Source organism: Thermobia domestica, chromosome 4, assembly GCF_964235325.1.
Source record: "Thermobia domestica chromosome 4, izTheDome1.hap1.1, whole genome shotgun sequence".
NCBI classification, from domain to species: Eukaryota; Metazoa; Arthropoda; class Insecta; order Zygentoma; family Lepismatidae; genus Thermobia; species Thermobia domestica.
Window position 1 is genome coordinate 8,169,228 of NC_137457.1, and position 16,954 is coordinate 8,186,181.

General features: G+C 30.6%; 1 protein-coding gene across 1 annotated transcript in view; it reads left to right on the forward strand.

Annotated features, from left to right (window-relative positions):
- Positions 1-16,954, forward strand: part of LOC145683623 (uncharacterized) — a gene marked incomplete at its 3' end in the record, with an annotated part of 551,164 nt that overhangs the window by 103,986 nt on the left and 430,224 nt on the right. The window contains 3 exon segments of the mRNA XM_081754960.1: positions 379-420; positions 4,516-4,530; positions 6,638-6,652. Of these exon segments, the coding sequence (XP_081611086.1) occupies positions 379-420; positions 4,516-4,530; positions 6,638-6,652 (72 nt within the window).

A 16,954-nucleotide genomic window follows, 5' to 3' on the forward strand; every position in this document is an offset into this window, starting at 1 on the left:
TCGTATGCTTATAATTAAAGTTACTCATAAGTATTTTAGTAGAATCCTTGAAATCCTGTATTTGTATCGTTATTTTTAAATTCGATTGAAGATAAAATAATAACTTAGCTGTTCGAACTACACTGAAATATTATGAGATGATTGGAAGAATTAGGACACTGTAAATAATGTCACTCCTAATTAAAGAGTATGTTTGTTAGCAGAATTACAACCTCATAGTTAAAATGTTTTCGTTAAATATATATTATACTACGGAAATTTTTGTTAAAGAACCAAAATTCATACGAGAAACGACACTTACAAATATATTAATAGTACAAATATATTAAACATTTATATAATTTTATCTATTGAAAGTAATGTAATCTATGATTTCAGGTTACGGTTGCGAATTTGACAGAGAAGACGGGCATTGCTTCTGTATGTATTACTGGTAACATTTTATATTACTTTGCAACTATAATACTTAAACTTTATTATTATGTTAATATAGTATAAAAGTGAATTTACAGCATAATTACTACTACAACCTAAAATTTTTAGAAAAACTTTTCTTGCCATCCGCCAAAACAAGAGTTGATATACATTTCTTGGAATTCGGAACGCTACACCATAAGTAAACCATTAAATTGAGAAAAAATCGACTGAAAGTTTAGAGTATGAAAAATAGTACAAACTAAAACCCGAGCCGAATCATGGATCGATAGTACATATCTCTGAACACACGTTCAGTTCCTTACGTTGAATGGAGTTGGTATTCTACCAAACTTCTTCCTTTTAATGCAGAATAATTATGTTATTTTGCGAGTATAAATCATACTTTTTCAAAAGTGGGGTTCGTATGAAATCATTCACAATTGTACAAATACAGAATTAATAATTTAGGAAATGAAATATGAAAGGCTATCAAGTGTCTCCAAGTCAGTGTAATGCTGCAGAAACAGAGGACTTATTTCCTAAAAACCTAGAATATATGATCCACCAGCATCACTAGAGAACTAATTGGTGCTTCTTACACAACTTCTAAAATAAATTTACTCTTGTAGAGCATTGTGCATTTGCAAGACCGTCATTGTTGAGATTGCGGTTGTCTGCTTAACATGTGTAAGGTTGAAGTAGAATAGGCAATAACTTACAACAAAGTAAGACTTGTCCTTTTACAAGCATTATTGTGCAATTTGTATGTGAGTATGTGTAAGCAAATGCCACTGAGTGTGTGCGAGAGTCGATTCGAGGAGTATAGTTTGCAACCCTGACAATAGCCCTTAACCAACTGCACCATCATGTGGAAAGATATGAAAAACTTTCGCCATAAATACGTCTGCAAAATCTGTCAACATCTACATTGTGAATACAAGCCTCCATTTAAATTACGAATAATAGGCAATGTGCAGTTTGTTATTTTATATACTCTTCGTACCATTTTATAGCACATGATAGGATATAATCATGTTGTGCACATGACAGGATACCGTGTGCTACCATCAGGATACACAGAATCTCAGTATGGTCTTTTGAGACTTTCGATCGGATTTAAGTTTCATTTCATACCAGTGAACTTATATAGTATCAATGTTTCTGTTATTACACTCATATATTTACTGATTTCAAATCTGTTTCACGTAAATATAAAATATAGTATATACTACCTTGGTTTTGATTTTCTTTTTTGTGTGATTTTTGTGAAACAATCCTGTCGAATATAATTTTGATACATTTTCGAAACATTACAATATGTAAAACATAGGTAAAAGGACATTTTTGGCGAAATAAGGAGAACTTGCAAATATGCAAGGCCCTTAAAAGAATGGAAATTATAACTTTGGACACTACCAATGCTTGCAGTGTAAAATTAATACAACGATTAGGTACTTAAAGTAACTATGTATGATAATCATTGTTTAATTTTCCAATCCCGTCCAAATTTTAATCTAGCACCAGAATAACTACATAGATCTGTTATCATGTGTAGTATCTTTATGTATGTGTGGTATTTTTACTACAAATCATCAATATATTCGGTTAATAACTGGGTTGAATGAGACTAAAATTTATGGAAACGTCGTAGGTTTACTCGATCAACAGGGCGTTAGAATTTTTTGGTCAGCGTATTCACTTAATCTCTGAAAAAACTCAACATACCTGGATTGCAATTGCATGACTCCTTTCACAACATTACTTAATATGGTGAAGCTAACGAGGCTGGTGAAAACATTGTTCTACTTATGTCTTTAAATGAAGGAGAAAATGAACAAGTAATAAATGTTCTGTATACATCATTGAGTAGGAATTGTAATTTTTAAGCTCTTCTTACTTCCAAACAATACTAAAATCATACACCTCCCCACCATATACACCGCAATGGTATTTAAATCAAACCAGAACTATATGTAAGGGTTTTCGCTAAATTACCCTTAAATTACTTAGGAAAATCAAGAATAACAAATATAATGCTGAACGTCAATAATGGAATACGGTAGTAGTTAAAGTTTCTTTAAATATATCAACAACTATTTTGACATATTTACTTTAATATAAGAAATTTGCATGCAGTATTTTCAAAGTAATCGTTATGTATACTTAAATTTATACAATATTGGAGTATTTTAAAAGATTCTGCAGATAGCACGTTCTATATTTTACACTCTTTATGTATCTATGTTATTTGCTACAATTACAAACAGAAGCCTTCAACTGGTGTGTTAGTTGGATTAATACCTGCTATATCTTCGATTTCTTTCATTATATCACAAATTTGAACATAAATTATTATTTCGCATTAACCAAGTTGTTCTTAATGTGACATTTATGTCAACACCTTTCTGTTAGTTTCTTCATAGGCAGCATATCAGGTAATATCACAAGTGCTCTTCTACTAGTGCCCACTTAAATTCGAATGAGTTAAAATTGCTTCAAGTACGCGTAATTTCTGCAGTAAGAAGCGAAACAACAAGCTTGCAATTTTTTAAACACTAGCCTATATTGGTAAAGGACGTGACTTTCTGTCTCAACTCATACCTCATACTTTTGCTATTGATTATTCACCAGTTAGATATTCATTTAAATATTAGACCAGTAATGTCTAGGTTCTATTGTGAACTACCTATCCGAAACTTTGTACTTTCTTTTATTAATGCATAATTTATACTCATTATTTTGAATATTTTAGATATTGTAATACTTTGCTATATACTAGTATAAATTCCCATCTAGCTTCTGTTATGCAATTTCTACTCCCGAGTAAATTTAAATCTTCTCTTTTTTCATGAAATATTCCCAAATGTCCATTAGGTGTTTCCACATTATACAAAAAGTGAAATGAAATATTTGACTTTTACGTCCCAAGGTTATGCCGGCTACACTAAAGAAAATGCTGATGACGAGAAATGAGTGAACTGGTGTAATGAAGAAAGTGGGAGAAAACGGGAGAAACAAGAAAACCCACGCACATGGTGTTTGTCCACAACAAACTAGGGGATGGAGCTAGGGACCCCATGCACCAGAGGCGGATACCCTACCTTTGAGTCACCGCGGCCAGTGTCCACATTACCTCCAACTTAAGTTCAATAATATTCCATCTTTAAGAATCAGTTTGCTGTTTTTTCTCTTTCATGGTTGAGGTTCATCTTAATCATTTTTATAACCACATTGCATTCCTATTATCCTTTTTGCTACTTCTTGTAATATTTTTGTTAAGTGTGTACTCTTCCTTGATCACATTCTTATCCTATACTGCGAATGAGGATTCTTTGGGTATTCTGAATATTGCCTTTTCAATGTTCTTACTTGTTTTGTGATGTTTCTTTATTCTTTAATCTCATGCCCTACATAGTAGTCACTTGAACATTTTGCATATATGACCAACTTTGTTAATTTATTTTATTTTTCGAAAAACACTCATAATTTCCTTTGCTTTTATTAAATTTCCAGTTTCCTTCACCATTTTCTTCTCTTATTTCAAATTTTATAACTTTCTAGAAATGCATACGGAATATCAATGGTATATCTAAGTTACCTAATGTATTTTTGTTAGTTTTCTTAAATGAATGTGATAGAATATGTGATTGAAAACCAACTTCTCCAACCGGATTAGCATTCTCATAATGAAAATAAATATCACTTGAACGAAAGTCTTATGAGTATTTTGATCTCTGATCTTTCGTTTCTAGAGTAAGTACTGATTGATAAGATAGTTTTGCTAATTGAAAACCATTGCATAACAGCAGATAAATTTTTATTATTCAATGCAACAATTTCTAATGCAAGTGTAATCTAAAATATAATGTCAATTGCGATCCTGGTCTGTGCTAAGTATAAGTACAACTTTGATTTGCTAATAATTATAATACTTCTTATCACTAGAAATAAGCATATATATACATTATTGTGTTAGATGTTTTACATAGACTAAAAACGAAATAGGTAGTTATTGCTGTTCAGACTTTAACTATTTAACTGACAAAGAATATTGCAATGAACGTACGAAATAATGATTGGTTTGTTTTCTAATTTCAGGTGGATACGTCAGAGGTACAAAACAATTATTCGTTATTATATTGAATAACCACATTGCTATTACTATACAATTTGTTAATATATCAATAATGCAACTGAAAGAAACATTTTGTAAAGTTTTGTCATTAGTCAAGCGCTACAAAATAGCAAACTGTTAGAGAAATATCAAACGATATTTTATTCATTAAAAATTTAACTTAAGATGTCCTACACATTTGTCCTAATTTATATAGTAATGGATACTATCTTTTTTGTTATACCTAGGTATTATATTGATAATATTAAGAATAAAAGGGAGATATAGTTGTGGATTGTCTTATAAAAGTTATAGTATAAAACAAATGTAGAATGCTTTACAACTTTGTGGTCTCCTTCAATGTTATAATACATTTATATTGTTCTTTTTGTACTATTGTAATGTAATTGATGTATTTCCATAAAACTATAATACAGGAGTGTTATATTGATGCGTGAAAACAAGATTGGGAACCAACGATGTTCGAATTTTTTACGTCGTTCTTTCTTGCCAGCTATAAAAAAGAATTGTTGAATAGTTTTTAGATAAGTGTGCAGTAATTAAAATAAAATAGTATACCTTATTGCGAAAGAAAATCATTTTAAGATTGAACATATTCTAAAAAGAATTCATACTTTCTTTAACTGTTTATTACACTATGCGCTTTTGAATCGTAAGGCATATAAGGATTCGATCAATGACGTCTGCCTCGAGCTGGTGAATATTTAAAGAGTATAAACTGCTATTAAATAAACCAACGTCCAGCATTTAAATAAACATCTCCGCAAAATTGGAGACTACTCCCTAAAAATAAAAAAAACTTGAAATTATAAAATTAATTAGCTTAACAAGAGTGTTACAAAGAACATAATATGACATCTGCAAGAAATGCAATTTTATAGTCGTTTCACACCTGAATTCAAATATGAGTGGAACTTTCCTGCATCAGGAATGATTTTCCACAGATGTCTCGTATATTCTAATTATTCACTAATTGCAAAGAAAATTGAAGAGGTGGACAACAATAAGGGATAAAAGGAATGCACAGTGAAACTTTTAAATTTGGTATTGTAGTTTTTCTAAAAAGTATAATTTTTTATCATTTTAAGAACTTTTTAGTAGATCATGTAGTTATAATTTAAACATATGGGAGATATTAATTGATAATAAGGGATATGAAGTAATAGCTTGGAATTTGAAAACATAATTTTACTGTCATTGATATTTTCGCAATACTTTTTAGCAATTCCAGTAGCTTCAATTATACAATTTTTCAAATATAATATCAGTCATCATCTATTGTAAAGAGTTGGCAATATTACTATTGAGTGTCTAACGTAGGTGTTTCGGTAGTGTGATATGTTAACATCAAATTTAAATTAAGAAAATATAATGTTTGGTATAAAATATTTGGTTTCTTTCTGAGTGATCTTCAAATGTCGACTTTATAATCTTCATCATAGTGAGCATTTTGTATGTATGATTAATTTTGCTTACTTTCTTTAATGTCTGCTTTCTTTGGACCATGATATACTGCTTTTCTGCTAAACGTTCATAATTAAACTTGATAATATTGACTTCTAATTTGTTTTTGAACTTTTATTTTTCATTCATTTTCATCAGTTTTTAGAGAAACATTTCTTATTATCAACTAATAATACTCAGTTACTTATTGTATTTCCGGAAAACCTATGAACAATGTTTTGACGTGTCAAATGTTCATTTCTGTTAATTTCTTAGTTTCCTCGAAATTCAATCAAATATCACTTGTAAGAAAGTTTTAAGATTTTTTCATAGGTGTCTTTTCATTTTACATAAAAATATTCATTGATAAAAACACTTTTGTAAGTTACTGTACGCAGGAATACGAATTTGTAATTTAAATCCAACAATATATAACGGAATCGCCACTATAAATACCATTTCGTGTCATATAATGGTGTTTTTGGTCTGGTCTTTCAAATAGAGAATTATCGTACTCAATATTCTACAATCACTAAAATGAAATTGGTAACTTTTTGTTGCTCAAAGTTTAATTTGGTTCTCAGGATGAATATTGTAATGCACTTATGTTTTAAATCGAGTCTTTCGCTCTTATAATTTCAGTTGAAATTGATGCAGGTAGGAGCAATAATTATAATGTCAAATAGCACTGAAAATAACTTAGAAATTTGTTACGTTTCATTATTTGTAAACTTTTAATTAAGTATGATAGAATACAACAACCCTTAATTAGTGTGGTTGATATCTACTACGGTATGGGTGAAAATTATCCAAATATTCTTTTAAGCTAAAAATACTAAATATAAAAGACGAACAATGTCAAAATATTTTTTGTGTTTATTCACAGCTTTCGCGCCATTTGTGTGTATTTGTTCAGTAGCAAATTTCAATACAAATTTTAGGAAAATATACTAAAGCTAGGTTTACGCTCTCGCATTAGCAAATTTTAGCATCGTATTTGTTTCGTTATTCGAAAAACATTATTTCTAACAAAAGTATTACTTTTCTTTAATTAAAACATGTTCTAAACATGTCTTCAATGCAGACACTTAGAGAAAAACTAATCCACTGTTTAGTTATGGTCCGTACGGCACACGTCATTCTACAAGACAATTTACACAAACTTTAACTGTGCAGCTTCCAAAAATTGGTCGTTTGAGTTTCTTCCATGACTCGATTGCTCACTGTCGGTATCGTGTTTACACTCTTTCTGATTATCTTCACCCTCAAAAACATCACTTTCAAACCTTTCACTGATATCCGAATAAGTTTCATCCAACACTGTCCTTCGTATGTGCTAGTTAGTTAACACAACATTTTTACTTGAACTTCTTCTCATATTAACAAAGTGTAATCTGCAGAATAATATACAACACTGGGCACATACCTTAGTCAAAGTAGAATGTTTAATACAAAATACGGATTTCGAAATTTATCCAACGGTAGAATACGGCGAAACAAAATTTGTAACACTAACCGTGTTGTATTGGTTTGAAGACCTGAGCGCGCTATAACTACCCAACTGGGTGATTCACGCTTTCAGCGAAAATTGTTTCTTAAAGAGCAATGCAAAGTATTCAGATACTACTTGTTGCAACTATCTAGCGTTAACAATAAAACACATGCATCCAAAGTCTTACTCATTACATTGGTATGGACCGTAACACACTAGTTAAGTATTAAATAGAACCATACGTTTAATTGCTTATAGTTGTATCTATATAAAGATATTTAAGGAACGAAAGTCTTTCATATTTTTATTACAATCTCATTTACGCATCTAACCATATTAGTTTTATATTTACCATGTGACAGTTACAAGAGATATGTTGTTCTTCTTTATTTTTAGTGTTCATGTTTTTTTATTAGACAACTTATTTATTTTTCTGTTCTAATACGCTACTGTTTTAATTAGGGAGTAGACTACATGGTACATTATACTCCTGCTTCGACTGTCGTAGAAGTTGATTTGCCCTTAATTTGCAAGATCATCGTACGTCACTAAAACAGATACGGCTTGAATTAGTTCATACTTTAATGATGATGGTCTCTAATTATATTGTTATTGCTAATATACAAAAGAGTGAGATGCTAATGTACAGAGTGAGGTATCATATATTGAAAACAAGTGTAACATATTTTTAATATTTTACATTTTTAAATAATGTATTATGTTTAATATTATTATTTTATTGATGAATTATTTTTTGTTATTACTAGAAGTGATTTAAATGTATCAGCAGTAATTTAAATGTACCAAGAACAAGCAGATATTACAAGTTTTACAAAAAAAATAAAATATTACCAACTTTACATTAGGGTCTGCGTAAACAAAGTAAGTGATATCAGGACGAATGTCTTTAAGAAGTTGAGTAATGTCGATTGATGTTTATTGCTGGCTATTTAATTAATTTGCATTACTAGGAAATTCCTTCAATGCTCTCAATATGTTAATTAAATACTATAACAAAATTAATGGTCTCTCTTTATTATGAATAATTCGAGTTAAGAGACCCTCCAAGATTGATACAATGTTACAATGAAATATAATATTTACTCTGATTTCTGCAGAAGGAAAGTGAATATTTGCGTACAACCTTAAAAGATGAATTTGAGTAGAAGTATTATTTTAATACATCTAGTAATTTCATACATCAGAGGCAATTTTACAGCATTTTGCAATAATAATGTTAGTACTTAAGCTGTAATATAAAAATATGGTTATTAGGTCATTTAAAATAGGTAAATGTAAACCTAAAATTAGGATTCTAGTGTCAAATATAGTTTTCTGTAACTTACTATAAATTCACTAATATTATAATTTAATGATATGAATAAAATGAATAGATAAAAACTCATTTTCTGTGACTGGTATTATCCCAGTTATTTCTTATATATATTTCTTATTATTATATTTCTTATATTTCTTATTTCTTATATCCCAGCTCTTTCTTATATTGACAATACAGTTCCCATACTTTTGAGAATGTAACATTAAAGTCTTAGTGTCAGATTATCGATTATAACGAAGTACTTGTTTTGATTCATCTACAGGTTTCCTTTATAGTTATTCTTTAATGCCTTTAAAAGTTTTAAGTTGGACATTTGTAGTTCTAATTTATTATTCGTAATTTTTATTTTTTGTTCTTTCTGACACTTGATTTATTAATTTTATTATAAAACATTCATAATTAAGCTTGGCTTTATTAACTTTTCCATTTTTCTTTAACATTCACTTTTTCTATTTTGCATTGCATCATGCTCGGCAGGAAAAAGTAACCATATCAATAGTACATTCTATCAGTTCCCCTATGTACTTCGAGGTGAGATTATAAATCTGACTATGGTAGATCATAATGATCTGACACCTATTGCTGTTCACGAATTAGTTTCCATAAAAATAAAGCATGTGCTACTTCTCTAGAGAATATTTAGATTTTCCTTGATTTATTACCTTCCCCTTTTCGCTGAAACGTCAATTGATGAGATAGTTTACTTAGTTGTGTATTTCTGCATAACAGTAAATAAGTTTTAAGTGCAAATGGAAAACAAAGAAAGTAAGATTAAACTTAAATATTATTCCATAGATTATACTGTTACGTTCATATAATAAAAATGTATACGACACGTCGATCCAATAAACATGAATACTTCTGATGAGGATTCTCATTGTGGTTATATTTAATTTTTTTTAATTGTGGTATATTGCCAGAGGTTTTGTATTTTAAACATAACCAATTTTTTATGCTTTTGATGGAAGAGGTATACATATTTATTATACTAGGAAATTTCAATTCGATCACAAACGAATATTATCAGCAATTAAACGCGTTGATTTTGTTACTGACAGACTTTCTTTTATTACTCTTAAGGAACGGAGATGTGATATTATTGTTTCAAATGTACATGCGCCAACTGAAGATAAGGATGATGATATTAAAGGCAGTTTTTTCGAAGAAGTGGAACGAATATTATATAAACTCCCGCGATACCATATAAAAATTCTATTAGGAGATTTCAATACGAAGGTAGGACGAGAGGATATTTTCAAACTGATCATAGGGAACGAAAGTCTGCATAAAGAAAGTAATGACAACGGTGTTAGAGACGTGAACTTTGCAATATCCAAAAACCTAATCGCGAAAAGTAAAAAATTCCCACATCGATAAATACACTTGGACATCACCAGATGGAAAAACACATAATCAAATTGTTTACGTTTTAGTAGATAGAATAAGGCAATCTAATATAATTGATGTTCGGCCGTTTAGAGGGGCTGATTGTGATACTGATCACTACCTGGTAGCAGCGATAATAAGAGAAAGATTATCGCTGCAAAAAGGTAATATTCATTGTTTGAAAACGGAGAGAAACAATTTAATGAAATTAGAAGAGAGCCAAGTAAGAGAGGAATACCAGATTGAAGTTTCGAATAGATTCTCACCTTTAGAAGATTCGGAGTGCACTAGTGTTGAGGATACCTGGATTGAAATTAGATATAGCATTAAAAGTTCAGCAAAAGAACAATTGTGACACACGGAAATTCGTAGGAACAAACCATGGTTCGACCAGGAATGCATTAAATTAACAGAAAATAGAAAACAGGAAAAATTACGCTGGCTACAAAATCCGAATGAAATAACTACACAAGATTTCGCAGATATCATGCAGGAAATTTCCAAAACTTTTAGAACAAATAAGCGCGATTTTTCGAAAGCTAAAATTAACGAACTTGATGATAATAGTAAAAATAAAAACATCCGGGACCCGTGTAAGAGGAGCAGTGAATTTAAGAAAGGCTATCAAGCTTTATATATTAAAGAAATCTGACGGTAGAGTTCTGACTGATACCGATATTATCTTAAATAGATGGAAAGATTTGTTTGACGATTTGCTTAACACGCAACCAAAAACTAGTATGCGTGGAGAAGAGGAGATACACACCGCAGTATCGTATATTCCAAAACCCAACCAAACAGAAGTAGAAACCGCTATAAAGAAATTAAAGAAACACAATTTCCGTGTGTAGATGAATCTCTGGCTGAGTTAATTCTAGCTGGAGGCGAAAAATTGTGGAACAAGATACACAAACTCATTCTCCATATCAGGAACAAGGAAGAATTGCCACAACAGTGGAAAGAATCAATCATTGTTCCAACTCACAAGAAAGGCGACAAAACTGACAATAATAATAATAATCGAGGCATTTCTCTTCTGGCAAGATCCTATAAAATTCTTTCAAATATTTTATTAGCAAGATTGACCCCAATACGCAGATGAAATTATTAGAATTATCAGTGTGGATTTAAAGGAATCGATCAACTATCGACCAAATATTTACCATTCGCCAAATACTCGAAAAGAAGTGGGAATACAGTACCTCGGTATATAAGTTATTTATTGATTTTAGAAAGGCGTACGACACGGTTAGGAGAGAAAAATTATACAACGTTCTTACAGAACCTGGAATTCTGTTGAGGAATCTGAAGCTCTTAAAATTTATAAAACAATAATCATGTCTGTTGGTTTGTATGGTTGCGAGACATGGCCACTTAGTCTGAGGGAAAAACAAGATCCTGAGACTGAAACTATTTGAGAACAAGATCCTGAGACGAATATTCGGACCCAAGAGGAACAGGAATGAAGAATGACGGAAACATCATGACGAGGAACTACATAATTTATATGGTATACCCTATATTGTTAGGGTCGCCAAGTCTAGGAGCCTTAGGTCGGTGGGTCATGTAGCTAGAATTTAAGAAAGTAGAAACGCTTTCAAAGTCTTGACTGGAAGATCAGTCGGAAAACGACAATTAGGAAAACCTAGGCGCAGATGAGAGGATAATATTAAGATGGATCTCGGGGAGACAGGAATACAAAGTAGAAACTGGATGCAGTTATCTAAGGATAGAAGTCTGTGGAGAGTTTTTGTGAACGCGGCATTGAAAAACCGGATTCCATAGACCATAGAATTAGTTAGCTAGGATATTTTAGGCGTGAATAAAAGATACAAGCTTTAAATGTGTGATTCATTTTAATGTTTTAGAATAGTTATGTGGTGTTTATGAATTGGTTTATATGTGGAGACATTTTTGGCAGTTGACAGTGTTTTTAAGCACATACTTGAGTTTTTTGTTGAAGATATTGTCCCCCGAATATTTCTTGAGGTTTAAGTTCAGCACAAGTTTTTAATTTGGTTGGGATTTACAAAAGTGTATTTTTTAAACTTTATTTGATGAAGAATACGATGTTATGAGTTTGACGACAAAATGTATTTTTTAATATTTTAGTTACATTGAGACTCTTAATGATATAATGCTTGGTTACCCTTTCCGTTTAGGGAATATTGTGAGATTATATACTATTTTTGCTGAGGTTGTTACTTAAACATTTTGGTTTATGTGTTACAATACAAGTAATGTTAGTATTTAGTGCTTCGCAAGATACTATTTGTTTCTAAGAGTGAATATTGCAAAATACTTGCTATGAATAATGACATTTTGGATTTTTGATTACAGGTGGGTAACGGTGCTTCCATTAGTACTTTAAACTCGAAATAAGTTAAACATTTCATTATTTTGTACTTTAAGAATTGTTTCATATATCGTTATTAAATGGGATATTAAATTATCAATAAAATAAACTTATTTGTTACTCGTTCACAAACTTTATTTTTTCTTTATGAATGAATATTGTAATTGACCTACTTTGAATTATGATATTTTTCTCTTTCTTGTAGTTTCGGGTGGAAATGGCGAAGGTATATTAAACCATTATTAAATTACTATTTTAAGTTCTTGAAAAGGTAAACTCAGTTTTTAAATATTTGTAAAAGAGTAAATATATATCAAAATATTACATAAAATACAAGAAAAGATTTTGTCAGTGAAAGTTTTATCCTTATGACAGCATAACGTTGATGACATTGAAACTTAGAATAGAATTTCGTTGAGAATCGAGACTATATAAGTCATTTACAGCCCTAAAAGTATTTCTGAAATTAAAATTTTTATGTGAAAAGTAGCTTTTCAGCAACTTTTAGTAGCGGAATAGCCAATAATTATAATTTCAACACATGAATAATATGAATGGATAGTAATTTATTTTGGTGTTAGTGATATTAGTCTAGGTAGTTTTAGCTATTTCCGTTCACTTCTTGTGCATGGGGTCCCGGGTTCAAACCCTTCTCCCGCCAAGTGAACTTTGTGGTGGACAAACACCGTGTCCGTGGGTTTTCTCGGGGTTCTTTCGTTTGCTCCCACTTTCTTCCCTCCACCATTCCATTCATTTCTCATAATCACCGTCTCCTTTAGCCTAACCGGCATAACTGTGAGACGTAAAACTCAAAGATTTCATTTTTTAGCTATTTCATTAACTGTAGTAAATATGATGTAAACACATGTAACATGTTTAACCAATGTCTGCAGTAAATAAAGTGAATTTGCAGAAAAAATTGGCAACGTTTAAAATATCAGACTCTTTTTATATACTGACAATACTGTTCACATACTTTTGGAAATGTAATATTAAAGTCTTAGTGTTATATCTAAGATAGTTATGAATTAGTTAATTTGTTTCATCCCTTGAATTCCTTCATTGTTATTTATTAAAGTACTTTACAGTTTTAAGTAGGGTAATTGTAGTTCTCATTTATTATTCGTAATATATTTCATTTTTCCCTCTGATACTTCACCCAACGATTTTTTAAAAATAAAACATTCATAATTGGTCTTGTCAATATTAACTTTTCCCTTTCTTTTTCTGTTTACCAATCTTTAATTTTATTTTACGTTAAATCATGCTCTACAGAAATTAGTAGTCATAAATAGTATCAGTTCGCTTATATACTTCGAATTAAGGTTACAAAACTCGTTATGGTACATCATAATGATCTGACACTTAATTCTGCCTACAAATTAGTTTGTGTAAATGTAATCGTGTACTATATACTAGAAAATATTTAGACTGTCTCTGACTTCTTACCTACCATTTTTCAATGAAACACCGATAGATGGGATATGTTACTTAATTGTGTATTAGTGCATAAGAGCAAATTAATTTTAAGTTCAAATCTAAAAGGGAAGAGATAACATCAAGCAGAGTTATTATTTCATTTCTTCTACTGTTACGTTCATATAATAACAACTGTATGCGATACGTAGATCCATGAAAGACGACAAATATATATGATGAAAATTCTTACATACAGCATTTTGCTTTAATGTTACAATATCACTAAATAATATTAGTATTTAGTGCTTTACAAGATTTAATTTAATTCTAAGAGCAAAGATTGCAATAAACTTACTTCGGATCATGGCAGTTCTGTTTTCGCAATTACAAATGGGAATGGTTAGGTTATGTAAAAGCATTTTCTATTAGTTATTGAAACTCAAAACAAGTTAAACCTTTTCTTATATTGCGTATTTTACGGCATTCTCATATGGTATATTAAAAGATCTTTGGAAATAATGTTAGTTATTACTGGTGTAGAAATTTTAATTTTTATCTATGAGTGAATATTGTAATTGACTTACTTTGAAACCAATCAGTTCTCCCTTTATTTTTTAGTTTCAGGTGGAAATGGCACAGGTATAAAGAACACATTATTCAATTAGTCAAAAAATTATACAAGAATATGAACTTTGTTAAATTTAGACACTAGAATAAACAGTAAAGGAAATATTAAAATATTACTTGAAATTTAAAAGAATTTTAGTACATTACATTTTTCTTTGCAGGAGAGCTCAGTTCATGGGATTGTATTTGAGATTATCGTCTATAAAACAACGAGGTTATATAAGGCTTAAGCATGATGAGATTCGAACCACTTAAGTTCCCGTCTGGAATTAATATAGGAATGTACTTACTTCTTTCATTGTAACTACTTTTGCATTATGAAGCATATCACTTCTATAAAACTTGCGTTGTCACATAACATGTTTGATCATGGTGTTACTTTTCAGTGTTCATAACTTATAATTGTCAAATTGTTTGCTTGTTTCTTTCAATTTCTCAACTCTTGCTTCACTGAGCGTGTAAAGCGTGTGATACGCAACAGTCGAGCTTCGGCTGCAATTGAAAATGCGTCACTTTGATCCTTTAATATGCTAGGTCACTCATCCTCAGGTTTGAGCTAATGCCTACTGTGTTGGAAATTGGGAATTATTTCATTTCATTGCTTCTCTTGAATACACTATTATAGATAAAATTACTCAGAGTGGTGTACCATAGATAATTTAAGAACAAATAAAGTGTAAATGTATATTTCCATTTTGCTTTAGAAGTACTATAAAATTTATTTATTAATATGATTAATACTAAAGTATTGTTATAGTGTTATAATTATTATTACTTTTTTCGCAGTAAATGGAGGTACGTTTAGCAAACTTGTATATATATATATATATATATATATATATATATATATATATATATATATATATATATATATATATATATATATATAAACTACAATATCATCAATTCTAGGTTAGGGTCTTCAAATACCACATGGAACTAATCATGTTAAGATCTTATATGTATCACAAGATCAACTACTCTAGTATGTTCGTCTAGATATAGGAATACATTTTCTATGGAGCGACAATATTTACTATACAAGCCTATATCGGCAAAACTATGTGTTGAGACAAAATAGAAGTAATAATTTCTAGCAATAAGGAACAATTGTAAACCTTTCTATAGGATGTACTAAATGAGGTGCAAGAGTATTACTTTTTTGTGAAATAAACATGTTTTAAAATTCAAAATACTGTGTGCAAAATCTATAATTATTTTAGTTTGTGAAATACGATTTGTGATTATATGAGAAGCGAGGAGAAAAAGATTCGACGTTTTTTACTATCACCTTGCAACACTCATGAAGTTAAGTATGTACGTGTTACTACCAGTATACTTAAATGACTGTCGGGTCACAAAATCACTTCAATTTGAGGTGAAATCTATCGTGCGGTTTCTGAACATCAAGGAACAGAATACAGCAGATATATATCAGGAATTGTAGGACATTTCTGTATCTATAATAATGATTGAAAGAAATAGCAGATTTGGTGTTTAGAGTTTTGGAGTGAGCGTGTAAATGTACATGATGATTAGTGTAGATTAAGATCAGTGCTAATATGGCGATCTGGTGGAACGCGTAACGGAAGAGGTGCGACATAACTATTGGTTTTCAATAAGTAAATGCACCAAACAGATTCCGCAAGTGTCTATTAAAACAGTGGATCGAATTTTGACTCACAAACTGCCTTATTATAGCGCTGTGAGATTCTGGTAACCGTAATGCTAACACATGATCACAAAGAGAGAAGAACCATAGGTTCACGGCGAAGAGAATATTAATGACCCCTTTCTCCTATAGTAACTGAGATATCATACACCACAGAGGTCCGAGACAGTAATCAAAGGAATAGCGGCACTCAAATTCTCTTGAACATTTGTATTTGAAGTAAACACAATCAGCTCATAAAACCATGTTAATAGTCTTTTGGGAACAAACGTTATTAATGTTGAGAATTTTTTGGAATCATAGTTAACAATTACAGTAGATGTGTATAGCTAAACAGTAAAAATAACCTGAGACGTGCTGTCGAAAATCGACGGACAGGAATGGAACGTTTTGGAGTTTTTCTGATCCATGAGAACCTCCGCCTACACACACTTGCTCATACCGTCCGTACTTACCACAAACGATTTATTTCTTTTTCTTCACCTGTAAAATTGGTGTGTATTAAAGAGTTCAAAGACATCAACTCTGTACTTGTGGTGCTCTAAGGCATCATAATTTTGCACAGAATGGATATGGAAGTTTGTTCAACGCTATTGAAAATGCCTCGAATCTTATGGTGACTTCTTCGAAAGAAAACGAAGAGAAATATTTATATGTGAGTTATAATA